The sequence below is a fragment of the Poecilia mexicana genome, unplaced genomic scaffold (genome assembly GCF_051168715.1).
Source record: "Poecilia mexicana isolate PSO_F unplaced genomic scaffold, ASM5116871v1 scaffold_21, whole genome shotgun sequence".
In the NCBI taxonomy this organism is placed as follows: Eukaryota; Metazoa; Chordata; class Actinopteri; order Cyprinodontiformes; family Poeciliidae; genus Poecilia; species Poecilia mexicana.
Window position 1 is genome coordinate 8,260,283 of NW_028263390.1, and position 23,435 is coordinate 8,283,717.

The following is a 23,435-nucleotide window of genomic DNA, read 5'->3' on the forward strand; positions in this document are numbered from 1 at the left end:
CCAGAAAAAGATTCTCTAATCTCTCACACATCAGTCCGTCCTTAATTGACTAAAGTAAATTAGTTCCCTGTATAGTTGCACAACGATTGTAATGACCCACTCAATATGTTTGGACCCAATCAAAGGAATTTAGGCCAGTTTTAATGCTTGGCATGTTGGACCACCTTTCAGGATTAGTAAAGATCTTTTCTGGGTCACGATGTTTGCACTTCCTTCAGAAATCAAAGGCTACGTGCCATTCTCTATAAGCCGAGGGAGCATAAAGGGTATTAGAGTTTAAAAGCTATCATTATTCATTGTGAAACGATTAAACTGGTGGATGTGGTTTTGTGAATAACCTGCACTCGAGCGTAAAAGTATCTGAACATACAGAAAATGCTTGTAGCTAGCATATTTGCATCCAATTAAAGCTTTCATGTGAGGAGGTTGACCAAAGTTATTTAAATTCTGAATTTATTTAATATTTGGCTTTTGATTGATATGACTTCATGGTGTTACAAATGTACTTTTCTACAACTTTGGCCCATTCCTCCTGACATACCAGGTGTAGGGTTCGAAGACCTAGCTACTTTGAACCTTAGCTAACTTTAGCTTAGCCTTACACACTTTTTTTTAAATCTCGGCGCAGATTTTGAGACTTTGTGTTGATCACGCCAGAACAATGGACACGTTGTTTACTTTGGTTCATCGTCTATTTGAAAGCTTGAACTTCCTGGCGGATGTATTCAGAGGTTGTTTCAATGATTCCGCATAAAATGCTATCTCACTGATTGGTTTTCAAACTCACTCCGTTCCAGTTTGATAAAAGTAAACCTGAAGCTTTGGCCGCCATTTTAAAAAGAACAAAAGATGACAGAAACAACCACGTTCAACCATCTTTATGTTTTCCTTCTGTCTTACAGTTGAACTATTGCATAAATGTAATGAGTAAAAAAAAACTTTACCAATTATTTACGATAGTGTTATTTCTTTTCATATTAACTTGCCAATTGAACAGGGTTCTAAATATTATAAGATAGTGTCTCTTTGAACATGGACTATTTTTGAGCAAGTGTTTGTCAAATTAAAAAAGAGTAAGCATAGTTTTTCCCCCATTTTTGATATCAGATATTTTATTATTCAGTCAGGTTAACCAGCGTTTCAAAAAAAAAAAAAAAAAAAAAAAAAAAAATCACACCCAAAGTCTTCCATAAAAAACAGCAAAAAGAAACAAAATATTCACAAAGACTATTTCTTATAGATCAACTTTATACATAATAAGGAATACCACTAACATCCCACAGTAGAGATCAGTAGCGTTTCTGTACGAGCTGAATAATAAATGTCTTATTGCTTGAGTTCTACCAGAAATATAAAGTGCAACTAAAAAAAGGATTTTTATTTTTTGAAGTGTAAAAAATGAGAAGTCATTGTAGCAGTTCATGGTTTGGTACGATTTCCCCTCCTAAGGCTTTATTCAGTTTTGATTCTCTTCTGCATGACGCCAACAAACAAGTTCAAGTACAACGTAATCGAGTCAGTAAGGCGGTTAAAAAAAAACAAACAAAAAAAAACATCACATTTACAGACAATTTCATTTTAGAAAACAGCCTGATGAAAGCTGCCTGCGGTAGTTTAAGTACAGACTTCATACATTCAGCAGGTCAGGTAATGCTCTTTGAATTCGACTTTTCTCTACAGCAACAATAGCAGCAGCAGCATTAGGTACCTTTCTAGGCCCTTTTTTTGTTTTAAACAGGCACATGTGGTGAAGCTTGCATGTCATGTCGACACCAATAAACAGTAAAGGAGGTAAAAGTGTCAGGTTCGATCACGCTGCTGCAACAGAGAGCTTGTTTGGTACCAAAAGGAATGAGTCCAACTTTACCCTCTAGAGACTATACCAGATCGAGGTCCGGTTCCAACTCCTTTTCCACGTCTATCCACGAGCGTTTCTTTTCGCTGGGGAAGTCCTTTCCCAGAGAACCACGCGTTTGCGGTCGGGAAGTGAACCCCTCCCCTTGCGAGTTCGGTGAATTGGATCTTTTGAGAGACGCAATGGCGAATTTAACCGGGGAGTCGTCGTCGGAGTCTTGACTTCTTCCTCGCTTTACACCAGCACCTCGTCCCTGTGCCGTTTTCTTTCCCGGAGGCCTTCCTCTGCCTCGTTTGACCTTCATGTCCTCCACAGTAACGTCTCCTTGCTTCAGTTCAGCTAGCCTGTTAATAAAAGCGTCACTCCTCTTGGTCTGTGCCAACCTGGTTTCGGTAGCGTCTGTAGTCAGACGGGACACCTGGCTCTTCGACGGCCGGCTTTTGTCGTGGTTGGAATCTTGCTCGGGGTTGGCAGGAGGAGGACGACGGATCTGACCTACCGGCTTCAAACATATGTGACCCGATGAGGTTCTAACCAAGATTGGAACAGGCTTTCCTTGGTTCGCCTCACTGACTTGTAGGTCGAGTGGCGGTAACGCGATCGCTTTGTTGAGGAAGGTCAGATCAGCGAGGGGGCTCACTGAGCCTGAACTCTTTGGATCAGAATCTGACGGCTGGTCAGAATCAGGGGAGGCTTTCTCAAAACTCTTGGAAGGGTCAACCAGAGACTGCTCTGTATTGGCTGAAGTGCCGGCCTCGTCTCCCTCCCCCTTCATCTTGGAATCCATGAACATCACGGTGTAGTAACCTTGACCAACTGGGAGAAGATGCAATACGATTTATGAAAATGATGGAACAAGTACATTTTAATAAACAAGATTGCCATCTATAGTTCAAATCAGCTTTTTTGAATTCTAACTTGCTGCTAATAGAATCCCAAAATTCAGTCTAATCAGAAAATCTGAATAGTTCACAATAACTGTACAGAAGTACACCTATTCCATTGTGTGTTTACTGAAGTAAGTTACACTAATCATGGGATCCAATTGTCCAATCTATGGCATGATGATCTGATTAATGATAGGCAAGCGGTGGTAACTGAGCACATTGCGCAGGCAAATGAGAAGGAGAATACTCACTTGTGTTAACTTTGGAGAGGCTAGTGACTAACAAGTCTACGTTGGTCACCCTCTGGGTTGCATTCTTACTCTGCTGGTCATTAGCATGAATAGGCTAGCATTAGCATTTGATATGTTGGCCTTATCCAGCATATCAAATGGTTATTCTGTTTTTTTTAAATTAAGCGGAAGCTAATTGTCAACGGCACATGAGCTTTTTGACAACATGCTAAAGCCACAGCGCCATTCAGTGGCCTGGCATGACAACTACAACGGATTCAAGGTGTCTGTCCTCTCCGTCTAAACGTAAAACTTTTTCCCAATCGTCAGCTTCCAGACAGACGTCTGATGTAAATGTAGCCTGATGCTACAGTTCACACAGGCTAACCAAATCAGTTCAACAGCAGTCAGCTTTTGTTTGAATTGCTGCATCAGATCTGAGGTGATTATTTGCAGCCCTGCTGTGGTGTTAACTAAATCCAGATTGCTTTCATAGCAACCTTCAACTGAATTTTGTTATTTTATTAGCAGCAAAAGCAACAGTCATCAAAACAAACATAAATAAACAGGATATATTTCTTTGTGTTTATGTATGAAGAGTTTCACTTTGTTGAAAGACTGAAATAAAATAACTTTAGGAATATTGCAATTAAAAGAGAGGCAGACATATTATTAGAGTACGAGTATAAAATGTTATTGTTAGCTTACGTGGTTTCAGGGAGGAGGGAAGTATGAGTCTGCCGGTTTTGGAGCGAATCAGAGGAAGAGCAAGCGGCCCTGAAGGGACGACTATGGTTGTTCTTTTAGCTCCTGACGTTTCAGGCTTGGTGGACGCTTCCTCAACGGCCATTTTGTCCTGGAGCTGTGGGTCGTTTGCTACAGAAGTGGGTACGGAGTTCTGATCTGGATTTTCAGACGCTTTCTGGTTCTCCTCGGACTTCGAAACCGGTTGATCCGAAGCTCCGGGTTCTTTCTGCTGAGCCTCCGTCTTCGGCGCCGTTTTGACAAACTGCCGTGGAACGATGATGGACACTTTAGTCGGAACGTCTTGCTTGAATATGTTATTGACGGACTGCTCTGGGGCCTTCTCCGACTTTTTTGAAGGATGGTACAGAGACATCAGCTTTTGTAGATTTCTTTTTGCCGCCTCAGACAGATGGGCTTGACCCGGGGGGCTCGGGTCGGGCTTCGGCGGTGACGAGGGCTGGGGGGCAGAAGAAGGGGCGGTGGCTTGAAGAAGAGCAGCCTTGCTCTGCAGAAGTTGGGAAAAGAAAGGCTTCCATTTCATGTTCTTCTCGCGCTGCTTCTGCCGCTCAAAGATCTCCTTTAGCTTGCTCTCAATCAGGCTTTCGGGCTTCCCTGAACAACAGAAAGCTAGTTACTGACGAACCGACTAATACCTGCACATGTACTCAAATCATCAAACACGGTGTATTTACCGGCCAGCACAGACAGCTTCTTCAAATAGACAGACTGAGCTTGAAGCAGCCTCGTTCTCTCCGCTTGAAAATATCTGGATGTCTTGCCCAGATTTTCAATTTCTTTTACAGCCTAGAAACAGCAAAAAGAAAACGAAGGAGGAAGATATTCAGATATTGACGATCTTTCCAAGAGTACGTGTCGCAAGCAAAAATCCTTGGAATAGTAAATAATTTTTTTATATGTATTACATATTCCATAGGGTGGGCTTTAAATGGGGGGTGTTATGTATTTTCTATGCATATAGTGTTATTTTATGGCACAATCCAGTAATGATGTTGCCTTCAGTTGTTATACATCAAATATGCCTTAAAAGAAATTTGACTTTTTGAATTGACGTCTTGAAATTGTCTTTAAAATGAAAAACATTATGTAAAATTGTCTCTTTTGAGCTCTATATTGTGTTATAATGTTATTCCCTCATCAAAAACATACCTGATTCTTTCATCTATGTTTGAGAAATCCTTGAATCTCCCATGGCAACCATTCAGGGGTGCATAAACGCTTGCTCTCACAAAGCTCCACCTCAGAGCAGCAGTGTCCAGCTGAGTTTCCACCCCACAGTTTCCCCCATTTCGCTCCTCCAGACTAGCGGCAGCAGCAATTAGCAAACATCCAGTAGAACTGAGAGTCTGCTGAGCTCATCAAACAAACTATTTCTCAATCCAACACTCGTAAGAATGGTTGTTAATGACCCAATGAGAAGCATTGTCATGACGTGTTGAAAACGACGTGGGAAAGAGCAGGAGCTTCTTAAAGAGACAGAGGCCCAATTTCAAGGCAATTTCGAGACTGAAATGGTAAAACACTCTCAAATGGTTCCCACTGGAGATTCAAGGATTCTTAAACATGCATGAATGAATCAAACCTCCAACTACTGGCCACTGAAGGCATCATTTTAAAACAAACGCCGGCAAAACTCAGGTTTCCACCTGGACTGCTGAATGACTACTGACCAGATTAAGAACCTGATGCCTGGAAGATCTGGACTCCAGCTTGAGGAGACTCTGCAGTCTGTCGAACAGAACTCGCTGTTCACAGCGCCTCAGCTTCTCCAGCGCCGAGTGGTTCTTGCGTGTCCTCGGCCTTTGGTTTTCAGAATCAGTGTTATACTTTAAAATCTGACACAAAGGAGATAATAAATGCACGTAAGACAATGGATATGCTTTACTTTCAGAGGAAATGTAAGTATTTGTGAATATTTGCTATCTGATAGGATAGATAAGGGTTAGTTAGCAGTATATAATCGTTACCAGTTCGTTGAGATCCTTTCCTTCTCGACATTCATCTCCAGAATCCCTGAAGACAAACACAGATCAGCCCGATTAAACTTTTATCAGTATTTGAAACTTCAATGAGAAAACATCCAAACCCATTACATTGCTTGTTGTGATATCGCAGAAGCATTTTTCCTCATTTTAGAAATGACCTCTCCTTGTTTCCCTTCGACAGTTTCAATGTCCACCATCTCCTCCTGAAGAAACAGATTTCAGAGCTGTTCCATCGACAATACCAAACATTAAACATTTACTGCGAGGAACAAAAGGGCTTACGTCTTCTTGGCATTCATCAGAGTCTGAGAAGTCGGAGCTCATTTCTTCTGAGGATAAGGTATGGAACGATCCCTGCTGATTCTTCAGGTCGTCCTCTTCATCGTTCCCACCCGACAACATCTTCCTCTCAGAGGAGGAGTCGGGCTCTGGCACGTTGCTGCTCAGTAAGGTCCTGACTTTGTTGAAGGTGTCAAAACCAACCCACTCCTTGGCCAAATGGCTCAGGTTAGAAACTTTGTCCTCAGCTGGAGCTCTCCTGGTGACGTCGGGGGGCTTCGCCTGCCCTCCGGCCTTGTCAGCTCTGGGTTTCAGAAGCTGGATGAGGGTGAAGCCCCCTGGCAGGGCCACGCCCGCGGAGCTCTGGCCTCCGCTGGCATGGGTGGACGGAGGGCAGATTCTGAAGGAGTACGTCCCGCTCTTAGCCAAGAAGCTGGGGCTTTTCAGCGAGGGGGAGACGGTGAGGGAGACGGGCGAGGACGTGGAGCTGCTGTGGATGTTCTGCTGGATTGGGCCAAACGACTGGACAGGCTGGGACGTCTGAGAACCCTCCGCCGGGGAGCCATTACTCGGTTTGTGTAAATCGGCTGAGGAAGCAAAGAACATGGAGCAGCAGTTAGGGAAATAACCACAAGATAATTTACAACACAGGTGTCAAACTCAAGACCTGCCATAGCTTTTTATGTCGCCCTCTTCACTCGGAATGGCAAATTACACCAATCAGTCTCTACAGTTTTTCGCAATTTTTTTGAGGTATTCACGTAAAAATAAACAGTTACCTAGAGTTTTTTTTATAATTTGAGCAATTATAAAATTAAAATTATAATTGTAATTTTATTGCACATTTTCTACAAAAAATGTCAAAAATAGTGGGTTTAAGTGACTACTAACTTCCACCTGTAGGTGGCAGCACTTTTTACATTTGACACTGCTGCCTTTTATTTCAAGTTAGTTCACGATCAATATGGCGAGCATCAAAAAGTCGCATTAAATGTCATTAAAATACTGCAAAATTGAAAATATTTCTTAACAGAACAAAATCCATAATTTTGATAGCAAAACCCCCCAAAAAACATTTGACAAGATGCTCAATATTTTTATTTAAGAAGTACTCATCGAATGCAGAGACCGTTATTTGTTAATATTTTAAACAGTTTGTTAATGAGCTTCATCGCTACAGTCTGGCAGCAGTGGCCCATGGGAACGTTCATAATGTTGATATGTGGTCCAACATGAAAATGAGTTGGACACTCCTGACTCACAAGACGCAAGAAAAAAAAAACAAACAAAAAAAAAAAACTTGACAGCAGCCTGATGCTTTCTGAACTGCTGACTTCCTGTACTCATCACAGTAAAGTGCTTTTGTTGGGACCGATCTCACCTTTGGTCTGCTGTGTCGTCTTCTCATCCACAACCGGAGGAACAAATATCTTTGCGGCTTTTACATGAAGGGATTCTGGTGTGGAGCTGAAGTCCTCTGATTTTTTCACCTGAGAGATTTTATCGGTCCACAGTCGACCTGTGACATGGGCTGCAAGACGATTGGCTGGATGCAGAGACCCGATGCTGCCAAGTGACAGCATGGCCCGATTGTAGTACTTATCATTTACCTGAAAACAAAACAAAACAGATACACATATTTAAATAATTTATCCATCAGGGATGGTTGCTATAACCCATGGCATAAATTTATTAAGCTGTTAACACAACTAACTATGCAGAAATTGATAATAATCCATAAATAACCTACCAAACTCATTACCTACTACATACAGATGGTACAGTTTAAACATCCACCAATAAAAGTCACTGGCAGACTAACCATTACTCATATTTGGAGCAGTCAGGATCACCAAAATAATTTCTTTCATAAATGCCAGATTAATATGAGAGATTTTTGTTTTACAATTTCTTATAAAATAAGGCTTTCATTACAGCTAAAGGTTAAATGGAAGAACATGGGCGGATGCATTTTAAAGCATCATGACAAAATCCTAATAAATCATTTAAATCCAAGGAAATGTACGCACCTTTATAAATATAAATGTACATAAATTTAGTTCTGTAAAACTCTAAAAAGAAACAATTATTCCTCACATCTTTTTACAGCTGTATTTTACAGTCTCTGTTACCTTTTAGATAAAGGGTTTGATTAGGTGAATATTTAGATTATTATATGCTGAAAAATTCTAAATAAACAAAAGAAATACATGTCACTCCTGTGAAAATAACACAGATGTTTCACACATTATAAACTGCTTTTTTTTCTTCTAAAAATAAAATAGGGTATGAATTGGAAATGTCCATGTTTTATTATAAGATGGCTGAGATTTTATTCTGACTCAACATTAACATTTATCTCAGAGCTTGATTAAACAAGGTTCAAGAGGTATCTTTCCGTGAAAAGAGGATGATGGGAAATAAATCAAAACACAGCGTTCGTTGTAGGCGTACCTGGATGAGTCCGGACGGTTGGTGGCCCGGCTGTTTTCTCCGGGCCCTCAGCCTCCCAGCCCGGGTCTCCCCACACTGATTCTCATGGTCCTTTGCTACCTCTTCCTCAGCATCTCCATCACACTTCTCTTCCTCCTCGCTTTCATCCTCACAGTCGCTCACTTTTTCTGGTTTACTGATCTTCATCTAAAAGCATTTGGATTAAAAAAAAAAGAAGATCTTTTTAGCCTTTAGCCAATAAAACATCCATAGAAACAACAGCAAGACGCTCAGCTTGCTTTTCCATTTGACGGAACGCGACAACACAAACCCACCCTGTAGGTGATGATGGTGCCGCTGGGTTTCCTCAAAGTGACTCTGGTCAAAGGGCTGACGCGGTAGGGCCCGATGTAGAAACGCCGGTGGAGCCGGTTCTGGTTCATGCGGTCGCACAAACCCTCCAGCACCATTTTGCGGTCGTTCTTCCACAGACACATGGACTGGATCTGGATCTGCTGCTTCACTTTTGCTGCAACAGGCCTTGTATCCACATCTGCTGCATAAACACAGAAATATGCACCGACTTGTACGTTTAATATCTCAAATATAACAGTGGGTGGTGAAATACTAAGTCACAGAGCAATCTTTAAGTGTCCAAGTATTAATTTAACTTCCTTACCTGGCTTTTGATGGGTCAGGTCAGCAGCTTTCTCCTGATTCAGGACGGGCTTATCGACGTTCTGCGCCGGTTTGTCCCGTTGATCGAAAAGCGCGGTGCTCAGGGTGACGACCGGAGGCGGCAGGCTGTTGTATGCCCTGACGCGTGCGCACGTCAACTTGCTCTCCAGATACTTATAAACGGGATCCTTGTCCTCTTCACGCATCTGAATTCATAATTATTTTAATTAACTTTTTTTTTTATTACTACTAAATATATGAAGAATAATTGGTGGAACTCAATCGGCTTCAAGAGAAGAAAAAAGAACAAACATTATTTTACCGGAGGTGCCGGGCAAAATGTCCAGGTTTTGCTGGACTTCACTGGGGCGGGAGGCGAAGCCACCTTGGGAGTGTAAAGCGGCTCTAGATCCTCGTCATGAATGTTGCGGTTCCACAGTTTGGCAGCAGAGGAGCCACAGCGATTCTGGGTCGGTTGTCCTGTGTCCATCAGAGCTGGATGACAAGGCACAAAAGAAAAAAGAATTAAATGAACTTTTACTAAATTTGGATTATGAGCAGGAAGAGAATCAAATGCAGGTTGTAAATATCTGAAGGAGGGGAAAATGTGACATTTTAAATAAAAGCATTTACTTTAGAAACTGTTTGCTGAAGATTTTATACAACTTCATCTAAAATAAAGATTTTTTTTAGAACCTAAAATACTGAAAACTGATCAATCTGTGTGTGATTTATTCTCAGTATAAACCCAGACGTTCAGAGGTTTGTTAAGAGAACAAGAGTGAACAAAACTCCTCATGAAAGGAACAGAGAAGGCAGGCGGAACAACAAAGGAAAGGTTCAGATGGGAGAATTTTCTAGAGTTAGAATGCCCCAGTCAAAGTCCAGAGCTGAATGCTAATAAAAAAATCTGTGGCACAGCTCTGAAAGTCATGCTTAGACACTTTCTATCCCATCTGACTGTTTTCTGAGAAAGGGAAAATATTTTGATCACTAGAGATGTAGCGCTAGCAGAGAAAAGGTCTGTGACCGTACGCCAAGTGTTTACCGTTATTTCAGCTTTTAACTTTATGTTTCCTTTGTTTTTTTTACGCTTCACAGAAGCTACTCCTAGCCTGGCATTCTGTTTATATATGACACCTGAGCTACGTCTGAAATTATAAAAACAATGCAGCCTTCTTCCACTTCCCAATTTTGCACCAGTTTGTGTTTGTACATCCCACTAACATTGAAACATGTTAAAGTTTGTGATTGTGACACAATCTGAAAATGTTTAAGGCGTATCCACGCCGCCCATTACTCTGACGGTCAGAACAATAAATAAATAAAAACCCTGCAGTAATCAGAGCGGGTTTGATTTAACATCTGGAGGATCTTACGTCTGAGGCAGCTGCAGGTAAACATGCACTCAGGCTGTCTGCAGTGGTCGGGGTGTGTGTTCAGCTGCTTCACACTGTGACACACACAGCCCAGCCTGCAGAAGTCCTGACCACACTTTGGTCCTACAGAGTCGTCTCGAAACGGGAGCTCACTGGGCAATCCCCTCTTTGAAGGAGAGAAAGAGACGGTAAGAAGAGGCTCTTCTATCCCTGAGGTCAAACATCTTTCTGCCTGGTCTTTGTTACCTCTTTGCTCATGATAACAGACAGAGCCGTCGAGAGTCTTTCTGGAGTCAGATGTGTTCTGCCCAGGCCCTGGTTAAATGCTGCGTCTTCCATCTGCAGCAGCCTGAGCTGGATCTTTGTGAAGCCTGCAGCTCTGTGGGTCGGACCCTGGCTCTGGCCGAACCCCGTTGCAGCTCTCTGATTGGCTGCCGACTGGCTGGACGGCAGCCTGAGGCAGAGAGAGAGAGAGACAACAAGTTACAGCTTTTCACTTTCTAACGTGTTCCACTGGTACAGCAAGAACAAAGTTTGATGTAAAATAAACATCTGAAGTGAAGAAAAAAAAAATTAAAACGCCAATTGCTGGAAAAATATAAACCAAGCTTGCTAAAGTAAGCTCCAACAAAACACTGGAATCTGTTAAGTTAAGAAGTAAAAAGGTAGAAGCTGAAATTAGAAATGTGTCTTTTTGTTAGAGAGAAAAAGTCAAAGTAGTCATTAGCCAGCTGACTGGCAGTGTGCAGCTAAGAGTTACGTTAGCCAAGACTTCCTCTGAGCCGTTCACCAGCAGCTCATGAAATGAGCTTCGAATCGCAAACATATGTTTGTTTGAAATTTTAAGTTTTGAACCCACAACTTTTTACAGCCTTAGTATTATTAAAAAATTAATACTAAATGTACCAATTAACGACTTAAATAACAGAAAAGGGATCGAGATGTAAAACAAAAGAAAACAGGATTCTTTTCAGTCTAAATTTAACGTCAATTTCTGATTTTGATTATTTCAGAAACAAACATATTTAAATAATTTGAACTACGGTGGAAATATGGTAGAGAGCTTCGTTGCTGCAGCAGGTTGATTATTAAAGCAAACAGAAATATAAACTGTCCTTTTCTTTACCCTGTATGTTTTTTTTTAATGGCAAGTATTAAACAAACCTGTGAGTTCATAGACATAAATTATCCCTCATAGGATTTAGAAACAAGAAAGACAGTAGAGAAATCTCACCACAACCAATTGAGCTACTCTCTCAAGACACACTAAGTGGAAAAAATGTGCCAAAATATTGAGCATCAGGCGGAGACAAATGCCTCCTTCCTACCTTTGTGAGTAGTCGTCAGCATAACCGGCCCCAGCAGCAGCAGCGTCTGGATCCGAGGCAGGACCCGGGGCTTTAGAAGTGGTCGGAGACGTCTGAGCCAAGGCTTTACGAGAGAGAGGGCACGGCCTCCTGGTCCCGCCTGAGACCCTGGAGGCGGCGTTCCGATGCCTGAGCGCGCTGTCCAGGGTCTTGACGTAGCTGGAGCCCCTGGCGGGCAGCTGGTAGGCCACAGCGTCCTCTGGGTTGGTGGAGAACGCGGCAGCGCGCTCGCTGATTTGCTGAGCTTCGCTCTCCAAGTACTCGTCCAACATGTTGCTGCAGAAAGCAGACATGTTCTTTTGTAATCCTTCAGGAAGGGAGTAAAAAAACAACAACACTTTAATTTATTTAGGAAGAATAATGAATCAGACACAAACGCATTAAGCTGCTGGTTTCAGTTCAGTTAATCTTTTGGTAATTAGACTGACTATGCTAATCCCGCTGCTTGATAAAAGAAACCCCCGAAGCTGCAAGAGAAACAAGCCTTACCTTCGCTGTTAGCAGCAGATGTTTCTTGGCTTCTTGCGAACTTGTTTCTCCATCCTTTTATTTTTGTCACATCCTTTGTTTTTCCTGTTCTAGAGATAAAGGGCAATTCCTCATCTGCGGAAGACAAAACGCCGAGTTACAACTCCGAGCAATCTTTGGTCCTTCAGACACGACGTTAAAAAAATAAAAACATAAGTGGCTCCATTAATCTCCTTAAACCAGTGGCATCAGTTGCTAAAGACACCCTGAACATGTTGTAAAGCTGATTTTTATGGTAAAACTAATTAGGAGATTAAGTGTGCTGTTAATTGGTTGAGGGGGTGACAACAGGATGGAGGTTACTGAATCAGCAGGAAACAGTGATGCATTAAGCTGGCTTTCTCCCCGTTTCATACAAAATTATGTGGGGGAAGAAAAAAAAAAGCTGTGACATCTGAGATTCTATAACATAATTAGACAGCGTTAGCAGTAGTCTGAAACACAGCTATATTAAAAAAAGAATAAAAACTGGAGATTTTTTTTTTTGGGGGGGTCCCCCCTCCAAAAGGTACTAAAATCTGACATTTGTGGTTAGAATTTTGTGGTTTAAACAACATATGGGTTTAACTCATCAAGACCAAATGCCACTCCCCATTTTTTATGAGTTTAAGTGTCGGACAGTTTGCTTGGTTTGTGCTCCTGACTGTTGAAGTGAGAGTGAACACTGTGGTCAGACCCAAAAAGTCACTTGGGACCTTCAGGTAGAAGATTGTAGCAGGTTATCAGCCTGGGAAAAGAGTAAGAGAGAACTCAAAAGAGCTGGAAAATGGTAAATAACTAAGAGACATTTAGCAGTACTGCCAACATGACCCAGTTAGGCTGTACGATGATGGAAAAGGGACAATGCTGAAAAAAAAGTCTCAAACGCTAAAATATCATCAGCAAGTCTTTGCATCTGATGCAATAATGTTGGAATCTTTGCCAGAAGACAAGGGCTTCTGGGAAAAAAACAAAAGAAAAATAAACAAACTCTGGACAAACAAGTCTAAAAAAAAAAAAAAAAAAAAGACAGCATCACACCGACTGTGAAGCATGGCAGTGGAAGTGTCATGGTTTGGGGATGCTTTGCTGCAGCAGGACCAGGTCAGCTCAGGACCCACCATGAACTCTCCTGTCCATGTTTGAGCATTCATAGCATAAACAAAATCTGACGCACAGGTGGACCAAAACACGCCAGTAAATCTACAAACGACTGGCTTAAGAGCTGCAGCGCTTAACTTTAATGTGAGGAAGACTTTTCAGTAGAAGAAATGCAGGGTTTAGCTTTAAGTCAAAGGTAAACACTCATCTGTTTAGAGTCCCTTTGATTTCCACTAGCTGGAACATTGGCTGACATATTTTATTTACGTTTGCTTGATGGTGGCATTTTAGAAAATATGTCTATTGCTCGTTTCATAATTGGTTACCGTATTATGTTTTTATGATGTCGAGCACTTTGAACTACCCATTAGCTAAAACGTGCCACACAAATAAACTTGACTTAAACTGGCGATTATTTTTACAGTATTTACATACCGAGGTACAAATTAAAACCCCCCCAACCACCCAGGAACGGACATCATTAGACGATCAAGGGTTTGGAAGTAGCCGACATGCTGCTGCTGCTGTTGCAGGTGTGTGTTGGTGTGTGTGTGTGTGTGTGTGTGTGTGTGTGTGTGTGTGTGTGTGTGTGTGTGTGTGTGTGTGTGGAGGTACTGCTCCTTTGAGACAGACCTTGCAGGCTTTAATTATTACAGATCTACGGATTATTACAAATTTCCTCTGAGATGGGAGAAGTTGTAGTTCAGTTTGAGAGTAAATGAAACAGTCCGTCTTATTTATGTCTTTACATCGCAGCACGTAGCCCCGACCCGAGCCCCATTTCCTCCCTTCTCTCTACAAAGGCGTGAAAACACAGAAGTCTGTGTCAGCAGAATGCATTTAAAATTTCTTGGTGTTACACTTTTCCGTAAGATTTGGAATGACTACCCAAGCTGTAGCTCTGCGACTGAAAAACAAATCTTTTCTTTTTCACCTTCAACTGGATCTCTCGTCTCTCTCACACGCACACACACCCAGAGCATCAGTGCAGCTAATTTGAAATCAATTCTAGGTACGTATTTCCAGAGAGCCACTAGAATCACAATGAAACAATATTAATTCAATAGCTGTCTTATTTTATAGTTTTAGCTGAATACTGGCCCCTTCTTTTTGGGCCGAGATGTGTGTCCACAGACGGTAGCAAACCCCCGCAGCGTCAGATGTAATCTACCTACAACTGCCAGGCTGTGGAAACCAATTCGAAAAAGCACAAAACTGACAGTGAGAGTGAAAATAAAAGCTTTCAGGAAAAAGGTATGTTTATGTTATCTGTGTCTCCTGCAAGAACTAGAGAGGACACACAGCTTATAGAGAGATTTTTGTCTGTAACATCTGTGCAGTTTTCGGTGAGGCATAAATTTATCCGCCAAGTGTTCTCAGCGTTTCATTTTCATTCTTTACAGTCTCTTTTTATGCCCGTGTTGTGCAGAGATTATCAGCCCAGTTTCTGCACTGGACGCACAAAGCAGATTGCATGGAGTACCAGCGAATAAAGGCTGCACTTGAGATCAAAAAAGGAAAAAAATATACATATAGATTTATACGTTTGTGCTTTCTTGACCATAATTCACTGATTTTGAGTGTTGCATGACACAGCACCGGATAGCTGAACTTGATGGCGTTCTGGTAGCTTAGCTACATCGTTATCGCTACAGAAAACAAAAAAGTAAAGAAACCTAGGACAAAACTAGTTCACATCATCTGCAATCTTGTTATTTTCAATCCCTTCCAAATTATTTTTCACATGGACCTCATCAGCTTCTAGTGGACAAAGTTTATTTCAGGTAATCACTGTGATAAAAACAGCACTGGTCTTTTGAGAATCTGACATTTGCTTTGGCTGTAATTTACATGATATCCAAATATAGGCTGACATTTAAGGTCAGTTTCTGCTTTTAGGAGCCACAAATTTAACAGGGCAAACTGTTATTCACCCACACATTTCAGGTTACATCCTGTGTGGACAAAAAATCTGCTACCTTCAGTGAAGTAATTATAATTTCTATTTGTGAATCCATGGTCAAATCTCCATTCATAAATCCATTCAGCCTTGAGCACGGCTATCCGTCATAGTCAGTCTACTACCAACACCTGCCAAAGCTGTCGAGTTTTGTTTTATGGATTAAATAAAGACAGATGAAGTTCTCCTTCTTATCTGAAAAACTCTAAGATTCAGGGTAAGGAAGGAAAATGTTCCACTTTCGGAGACAATTTAAGGAGTCCATAGAATTTAGAGACAAAACTTAAAAATTTCAAACTGTAGTCAAGTTGTTATAATGTTAGCACATCTGGAAATAATGTAGGTTTTCTTTCACTTTAAGCAGCGACTGGACATTCTTATAGACATTCTTACATTTCAAATGACTCTAATCAAATTTGGAGCTTTAGCTTAAATAAAAATAAACCAGAATCTGTCTAACTTACCAGCAGGCGATGAAGTTGGTGTGCTGGTTTGGCGTGTCAGAGTTGAAGGAGGCGGTGGCAGACAAACACCCAGATACTTCAAGTCGACAGCCTTGGTTGGGTCTAAGGAACTCAACTTCAAGCCCACTGGATGCAGATTAAGAGATTCAACTGGTGAATAAATTCACATGGACTTACTTTAGCTTGTTTAGGCATTTAGATGAACTCACCCTCCTGCAGCACTGGATGGATGACCTGTCTGTGTCTGAGAGAACTCAGGTCATCCAGGAGGAGAGACTCCAACCGAGCCGTTTTCTCCCCTTGCGTCTCTGGATTCTCCTCCACAGAAACGCCACACAAGTCTCCTACATCAACAATAAAATCATAGATCATACAGCTGAAACGTAAAAAAACAAAAAGTGCATTTACACAAGCAAGTCATACCTTTCTTGCATAGGTAAAAAAAAAAAAAAGCTTGCTCAATTCCTTACCCGTCTCCATCGGCTCTGCTGTGGAAACGGCGGCTTCTGAAGATGAGGCGTTTGATAGCTTGTCTTTGACGTGAACCTCAAGAGCTTCCTGTCAAATAAAACAATTAAGCCTTCAGGAGAATAATCTTAACCCAACAAGCTAATATCTACTCACTGTTCACTCTTTCTAAACACGCGCCTATTAGCAGTTTTACCTTCGATGTGAACGACACAAACAGCAGGCCTTCTATTTCGTCCAGTTCCGGCTGCATGGCCAGAGTCAATGACGGGCTGTGGGCCGGTTTGGCAGCCGCGGCCGCCCTTCTCCAAGTCCTTGCATAGTACATCGTCCAACGACTCCTGATCTTCCTCCTTCTCCTCTTGCGAAACCCAATCGATCGTACTGGGGTTCCCGTTGAGGAGCTGGACTTATTGGGTCTTGCTTTGGGCGGCCTCCTCAAGCCTGAGTTTGCCTTCAGAAGAACAATGGCCGTGTCATCTTTCTTGGGTTCAACAGCAGACTGGTTCTGGAGGAGAACGATCTCACCCAGGGCATGTTTGCCCCGGATGCAGGGCACATATGCATCACCATCGCCAACTGGTTGGGACATTATAGGCTTCAGCACCAGTCTGGTCTCTTGTGCATTTGCAGATGAAGAGGAGGGATCCTGACTCTTCGCGCTACACAAACAAAGGGATGGTTATGAACACCATGCAAATAAAACGGTACGTAAAATGCCGTGCGTACAAAGGGTTGGCTGCAGGTTGACGACACCTGCAAAGTATGATGGGAAACTATTGATGAACGCTGACTACGTCCACATACAATTACATGTTATGAAGCTGTTTGAACGGGTTTAGAAAATGTCACTGCCACCTTTTCTTGATTTGTTATTTTTCATTAGTTGTACCCACTGCAAATCATCGAGCGCTTTCAACATTAAACTCCCAATTAAAAGATTACCATCAAGTCTAAAACTGCCAACAGTTTCAGGTTTTTGGTACATATGTGATGAAATATTTTAAGTCTTTAATAGCATGCGACATGCAGGTGTCCCTAGTTTTGTCAGTACATTCCAGACTGTAGTTATAATGGATTAAAATCTGCTATGGTTATCTAATCTTTCAGTTAACTAAGCAGGTGGAATAACCATCACAACACTTTCTACTTCACAGCAATTAGTTTCAGCATCAGATTGTTGTTAGTGGAAGCTATTGCTTGTTCCTCAGAGCAAGAATAAGCTGCCGTATTTTAAGGTACAACTTGTACGATTACTACCTAATAACACAGCCATCCAACACCATTTCAATATATTGTAGCGATGCACTGATCAGGCCAGTTTTTTAACATTTGAAATCCAAAGACTACCACAAAGTTAAAAGCAAAAGATGTCCTGCAGGTTCTCTGATAGAAGCTGCGATTTTGAATCCAACTATAGAAAAATCAAACGTAAAATGAAATAAAGGCAGGACTGTCCCCATTTAGGAATCAAATTGCATTATTTGATTTGTACTACACTCAAAAGTGCATGAAAATAAGTTTACAAAATTAAACAATAGTGGGTGAAACTCTCTTCAGTCAAACTTGGTTTTACAAAAACATCATCATAACTACATTTCCCCCCCATTCAGTGGATTACATATGTCCAAAACTGACACTTTTTCTTCTGAAACATTTTATTAAACATGGGGTTAGGCCTACCCCTAACTTCTTCTCATTATTAATGGATTGTGAACAACTCCAGAGGTGTATTGTGTCTCTTTAACATGTAATTATGTTTGTGTCCTCAGAATAAACCATAAGCAAAACAGATAATGAAGATATACACAAGTCATACCAAATTAAAAATAAACACACAAAATTACACACACACAAAAATAATATGTAATCGACTCCTATTCCTTGAGTTGAATTATAATTGTCACTTCTCTTTCACTTACACAAACATGTAGACTGTTTTTCTTCTAAACATTTTCAGTAGTCTAAAATGTTTAATTTAATAACAAAGAGAAATAACAGGAGGAGCCGTGCCAACTCACCTCAGATCCATCACCTCCTCCTGTTGCTCAGCGGGTTCAGCAGGTTTCAGGAGCTTCGTTCGGGTCTCTGGACTCACAGCAGGTGGATGGATTCTCTGAAGGCGGGAGTTGTTCCCGTCCTCCCTGAAGCCCTTGGCAAAAGGGTTATGGTTGATCTTCAGTTGCGTGATCCGAAAGTTCTGATACGTTGTCACCGCCATGAATTCCGTTTGCGGGAACGTGAAGGTGATGCTCTCGGGTCCCATGACGACGGGTTTGTCGACTGTCGGCGTCGCCCCGTCCAGAACCGGAATGATGTGAAGCCTAGGAATGTAGCGATGCATGGAGTGCAGGATCATGTGACCCTCTTGATCTTGGAAGCAATTTGTCAGCTTGAGCTTATAGAACGACACCAAGCAGCTCATCCAGTCTGAGCCCAGGCAGGGCGAGTAGTGGTGGGGAAAGGCTCGGATCAGGCCCTGAGACTGGTGCTCCGTCGGCCCGTTGGCCTCCCATCTGGACGTGTTCCACCGATACCTGAACGGGCTTGACGGAACGATGGACAGGACGAGGCTGTACATCCGATTAGGGTCCAGACCGGCCAGGCGATAGCGGCAGTAGGGGAACATGCGGCGACCCTGCTTAGTGAGAATCATCTCGGTTCCGCACTGGCAGAACTGCTTCCATATGGTGTTGTTCTCCAACGTGACAGAAACACCCTTGAAGGTGAGCACAGCGGGGAAATCTTCTTCTTGGTCTTGGCAGCCGAACACGGAAGGCGGCAACGTGGGAACCCATGGTGGAGGATCAGAAATGGAAAGCAGGCTTGCTCCCGGGCTTTTTACGGGGTCTGTTGCAGACAGTATCTGTGAGGTAGCAGGGCTTTGGTCGAAAGTCTGTTCAAGTATTGGAGGGGGTGTAACAGCAGGCTTAGCTTCAGCAGGTGAAGAAAGAGTCGAACTACATTCATTGCTTGCCACGGAGATGGCTTTGCCCTCCGTTGTGGCGTCAGTGGCGAAATTGGGCTTTTCAGTGGTTAAACAGGAGGGAGGAGAAGTAGGAACGGGAGCAGGGGGGTCTGCGAGCGGAACATCGGGCAAGTTTCCCTCCTCTTCCTCCAATTCATGGTTGACCTCCATGGCTGCGAGTTCAGAGTCCGAGGCAGGCATCACCAACAGCTTTGATCATCACACTGCATCTGGCTCCTGAAAAAAACAAAAAACAAAACAAGGATAATAAAGTCACTGGAATATTACGGCTTTGTTCAGAGGTTATACATACGCGACAGGACACACACTTCTTGATAGTTTTCACAATTTGTCAGGTGACAGCAACAAATTTCAATGTGTTTTATTATGATTTTAGTTAATAGAACAGCAGGAAAAGATGGTTTTCAAAGTTTTTACGAAAAAGAGAAATCAGTAAAGTGTGGCGTACATTTATCTTCGGTTCCTGATTATATGGGATCGTACCATTATGTGGAAACAGAGACAGACGTGACAGTCAGGTGGAGAATCTGTCTGTCTGTCACCTCAGTCAGTAGACAGTGATGAAGGGAGTGTGTCGCAAAAACTCCAAATATGGCCGACACCTGTAAACGAAGCAGCATCTGGCTGCGGTTTAAAAACTGGGAATAGCAAAGAAGAAGCCAAAGTATGGTTACGGAGTTTCAATACATTTGTTTCAGTGTTAAATAGAAATTTAAATTTTGAATAAAATATTACACTAAAGTCACAATGCATGTTTTCACAACAGCACAAATACATAAAATTAGGCAGGGATAAGGCTTCTAATAAAAAAAAAATCTAAATGCAGAAGGACATATTGACAAACTAAACATTCACATTTCCCAAGTTAACCTGAAATATGATATGATAATAAATTAGGGGTCGAACTTAGGGGTTGTGCTTTTTATGTTTTACAAATGAGACCATATGCAAATGAGTCCAAAATAGATGAGAAATGCATCACCCTGAACACACCATCTTCACTGTCAAACATGGCGACAGTAGCATCATGCTGTGGGAATGCTTTCTTCAGCAGGAAAGGAGGTTTTATTTTTCAACAAGGTTATCGATCCTAAACATTCATCCTGAGCATCAATGGAGTTGCTAGCATGGCCAACCCCAAATCCAAAATAACATTCAAAATTTGTGCTAAGCCATGGAGACTATTGTCCCAAGATGCTCTCCATCTAATCTGACTGGCATTGAAGAACAGTTTAGTTTCTCAGAGTACAAAGCCTTTAGAGAGAAACCGTTTTAAGACTGGCTGCTACAATTGCAGCAAAAGCTGGTTCGACAAAGCATTGACATGAATTGCATACGTTTGTGGCAAAATGCAGAAAAGCTCAATTGCAACAAAGAATGTGCAAGGCACTGAAACTAGCAACCCTACCATGATAAGCCAATGTTAACTACAAGGTGGGTAGTTGGTGGACGACAAAGCAGGAAGTAGATAGGGCTGACATCCCAACAGCCAAGGAGTGCAGACATTACACCCGAAAACTAAGCACAAAACTGGAGATGCTGTGTTCCCACAAGAAAAAATATTCAAACTGCAAGTTTTAAAACTCATTCATATCAGCAAAGCCATTACAAGAGAGTAGTTCACACCATCGGAAAATACTGTACGGCGACAAAGTTAGAGGACTATGGGTCCTCTGGGACTAACACTAGTTAGTCCCAGAGGACTAACTAGTGTTAGTCCTCTGGACTAACTGGTTAACTTGCACTGGTTGTGCAAGTTAACCAGTTAACTTGCACAACTCTGTGCAAGTTAACTGGTTAACTAGTTAACCAGTTAACTAGTGTTAACTGGTTAACACTAGTTAACACTGTTAACCAGTGTTAACTAGTGTTAACACTGGTTAACACTAGTTAACCAGTGTTAACTAGTTCTACCATTTGATTTGTGAAATCTGTATTTGTAAAACAGCTAACATATAGGAAATGAACTTAACCTAGTTCTGATGCTAGGCTTAGTCCATTTGGCCACGAGTTTCACCCGACGGCGACATTTTCATTTACAATATTTACATTAAAATCCATCAACCGGATGTGAAATAAAACTTTAAGTGTCCAATGACAATTTCTTTTTTACATTCCGAAAATTTCAGACTTTAAAATAGACAACAAAAAGTATTTTATTTGGCCAACCAATCGGCTGGTTGGTGTCACCCTGCTAAGTCCGTAGCTAAAACGCGGGCCTGTTTTTATTCCCTAAAAAAAATAAAATAAATAAATAAATAAATAAAATAAAATCACCTTCGTGAACGGCAGGCATCAAGCAGAAAAGTGACCTGCTCTTGTTGTTATCCTGCCCCCAACGCTGGTGTAATCACACCAGCAGGCAAATGCTCCACAATAAAGGTGTTAATAAAGGCAAAGATATGATTACACAAGTTACTACCATCTTGGTTACGACATTTACTCACGAATTATATTGGGGTTAGTATTTTTCCGTTAAAAAAAAGAAGAAGTCGGGCTTTTAATATCAGTAGTTAAACAACAGCGCTTTCTTTCTCACACGCTGCTGCGGGGAGGAAGGCCGCCCGCTCCGCCGCTCACAGAGTTGGAAAAGTTGCACGTTTCGTCAAAACCTCACCTCCCAGCGCAGCCCCGATACCTCGTGTCAAACAAGCACCGTGCAACAATGACGTCTGCGGCGAAACCCCAACTGTTGCGTGTCGCCTTGGCCGCCAAGACGAGCCTCGGTAAATTCCTCGAACATAAACACAAACTGGCAAATGGAGGCCGAAAGCCACGCCGCTGTGCTCGCATCGACCGACCCGTGCACGCCACTGTGAGCCAAACGCGCATGCACGGTGTGTATCACCCCCTCCAATGGCGCGTGATTCCCGACCCGCCAGAGCGAGGAAAGCGGGAGTCCAGCGCCATCCACGAGCTCATTATGGTTGTTCTTACTATTTCCCCTTTTCTCTCACCTCGCGCTCCCCGGTCGGCGAGCCGGTACGTACAACTCTGTGCAAGTTGCGTTGATTGCTTCCCGGGTTTTACTGTAAAAAGGCGTGACACTTCGCCTCTCTTCCTGTGGGTTTCCTTTACTTCTTCAACCTTTTCGATCTCATCTCCATTCTCACCCTCTGTGAGTCACATACACACACACACAATCCTCACTGCCCCACTCACTCACTCACACACACACACACACATCCGTGCTCCGGGGCTATGACGTCGCACTTTCAGCAAAGCAGTAGAGCTCCAGTAGCCAATGGGCAATCTTCTCCCGTTGGACAACTCCGCCGGTCCCTTCATTGTAGCGTGGTGTAAATACCTCTAAAAACAAGACAAACGTATTTTATAAAGTAATTCTAAGGCGCAAACCTTAACATGCTATCTTGAAAAATTAACTGCCACAAAGAGTCAGCGTTTGGCACCATAATTAAATTTAAAATATTAAGCCTAAACAAGATGCCGTCAAAGCTGATTGGCCTAGGGGGTTTATTAAGATGGCGGCGCGCGGATACAGCAAAAATAAATAATAATTTTAAAAAAATCATTAACCTAATTTATTTATTGGGAAAATATCAAATTCTCTTTCTGCTTGGTTAATTTTAAAGAAGAATAAAATATATTATAAAACCCCGTCAGTCACCTAGAGTAACACCGAATTATCTTTGCATGTCTTAATTTTGACATACTAACACACTCCATAAAAATAATCCCACTATTAAACACTGTTCTTTGTGTCAGAGGCGTCAAATTACGCAATTTTACTGGAATGCAATATCCATAAATTAAATAAAACACAAAAAATAAACTTCCTTCTAGTAGTGTTGACTTGAAGATTTCCTCAAGTCAGCTATAGTTTAGCAAACAACAGGCTGTGTAGAGCTTACATGAGCTCAACCATCTTTAGTTTTCCGTGTGGAAGTGTTTGTTACCTTCCTGATAGATGTATTTAGTTATAGAAGGTATTTGGGCTTTGACCAATGATCTTTCTAAGATGAGTTCTGTTTCTGTGCCATCTTATCAAACAGGAAGTCACATAAATATTCTCCAAAAGTTGAAGGTGTTCTATTAAGACAATGTTTAGAAAAGGAAAAGGCTACCAA

The 23,435-nt window shown here is 42.0% G+C and overlaps 1 protein-coding gene across 3 annotated transcripts; it reads right to left on the reverse strand.

Annotated features, from left to right (window-relative positions):
• Positions 1-1,230: 1,230 nt before the first annotated feature.
• Positions 1,231-22,666, reverse strand: mgab (MAX dimerization protein MGA b). Of its 3 annotated transcripts, none has more exons than XM_015002880.2 (22): positions 22,305-22,666; positions 18,380-19,563; positions 16,555-17,020; positions 16,361-16,448; positions 16,100-16,234; positions 15,891-16,016; positions 12,348-12,461; positions 11,820-12,165; positions 10,738-10,945; positions 10,492-10,657; positions 9,435-9,607; positions 9,114-9,318; positions 8,770-8,987; positions 8,456-8,641; positions 7,383-7,611; positions 6,005-6,588; positions 5,831-5,925; positions 5,705-5,750; positions 5,408-5,572; positions 4,412-4,523; positions 3,681-4,331; positions 1,231-2,671 (listed from the first exon to the last, which is right to left on the reverse strand). In XM_015002880.2, the coding sequence occupies exons 2-22, from the start codon at positions 19,525-19,527 to the stop codon at positions 1,878-1,880; spliced, it is 6,255 nt and encodes a 2,084-aa protein (XP_014858366.2). In that variant the 5' UTR covers positions 19,528-19,563; positions 22,305-22,666; the 3' UTR covers positions 1,231-1,877. The 3 variants fall into 3 exon arrangements, with proteins under 3 accessions (XP_014858366.2, XP_014858362.2, XP_014858364.2); XM_015002876.2 differs by having other exon boundaries at positions 8,770-8,990; XM_015002878.2 differs by lacking the exon at positions 22,305-22,666 and adding an exon at positions 21,965-22,275 and having other exon boundaries at positions 8,770-8,990.
• Between the last annotated feature and the right edge of the window lie 769 nt (positions 22,667-23,435).